The sequence below is a fragment of the Pygoscelis adeliae genome, unplaced genomic scaffold, assembly GCF_000699105.1.
Source record: "Pygoscelis adeliae isolate BGI_AS28 unplaced genomic scaffold, ASM69910v1 Scaffold130, whole genome shotgun sequence".
Classification (NCBI taxonomy): Eukaryota; Metazoa; Chordata; class Aves; order Sphenisciformes; family Spheniscidae; genus Pygoscelis; species Pygoscelis adeliae.
Window position 1 is genome coordinate 1,191,470 of NW_008824031.1, and position 1,124 is coordinate 1,192,593.

General features: G+C 59.9%; 1 protein-coding gene across 1 annotated transcript in view; it reads left to right on the forward strand.

The window, feature by feature from the left end:
• Window positions 1–578: 578 nt before the first annotated feature.
• The window catches only part of TMEM179 (transmembrane protein 179), an 8,075-nt gene continuing 7,529 nt past the window's right edge, over window positions 579–1,124 (forward strand). The window contains exon 1 of the mRNA XM_009327651.1: window positions 579–1,022. Coding sequence (XP_009325926.1) covers window positions 721–1,022 — 302 coding nt within the window. The 5' untranslated portion in view covers window positions 579–720. The remainder of the gene's footprint in view (window positions 1,023–1,124) is intronic.

The window sequence follows — 1,124 nt, forward strand, 5'->3', positions numbered from 1 at the left end:
AGGGGGTGACCAGCTGGGCTAGGAACAAAACCACTCGGTCTGCAGATCCCAGGGTAGCTGTGCACCCTGTCCCTTATTGCCACCATCTGAGGTTGGTGGCCAGATTTTTAGAAACTGGGGCCAAAACTTGCTGGGATCCAGCAGCCAGGATGAAGCTGGGTTGGTTGTTTTTTGGTTGTTTTTTTTTTGGTTTTTTTTTTTTTTTTTTTTTTTGTGGGGGAGGGGTATGTGTCACGGCCACCAACACAGGTGACATCAGTGTCCTATGTCATTAGGGGGATACCCCACTGAGAGCCGGTGGTACCCAGCCCTGCCTGTGAGGCACGGACTGATTTAACCCCCTGGGCACCAGGGTGTATCAGTGGCCAGATTTTCCCGAAGAAGAAGGATCCCCCACAACAGCTCTTCCTCTCCGCTCCCCCCGCAAGCCCTGAAGCCATCAGCAGGGGCAGCTCGGGCCGCAGGAGAGGCAGCAGCCGCGGGCATTGCATTGCATTGCATTGCACTGCGCATCCTCCCTCCCCACCCCCTACTGCTGCAGGTTTCCTCCCTTCATCCTTCCATCCTCCCCCCGCTGCCGCCCCACATCCCTCCCTCCTGCATCCCTCCCTCCTGCATCCCTCCCTTCTGTATCCTTCCCTCCTCCATCCCTCCTTCCTGCATCCCTCCCTCCTCCATCCCTCCCTCCTTCCCTCCCTCTGCCTGCGCAGAGCCGCGGACATGGCGCTCAGCAATTTCCTCTTTGCTCAGTGCATCTGCTACTTCCTGGCCTTCCTCTTCAGCTTCATCGTGGTGGTGCCGCTCTCTGAGAATGGCAACGACTTCCACGGCCGGTGCTTGCTCTTCACCGAGGGCATGTGGCTCAACGCCAACCTGACGGTGGAGAGGCAGCTCTTCACCGTGCAGGAGTGGGGGCCCGAGGCCGCCTGCCGCTTCAGCATCTTCACCGGGCTCCTCTCCCTGCTGCTGGCCACAGTGCAGGCCTGGAGGACCCTCTTCTTCCTCTGCAAAGGGCATGAGGAGTAAGTACCCCTGGGGAGGGCAGGGGGTGCCCATCCCTCCAGCAGGCTGGGGCAAGTGGGAGCAGCCTGGGGGCGAAGCCCTGGGCTTCGCACCATCCAGAT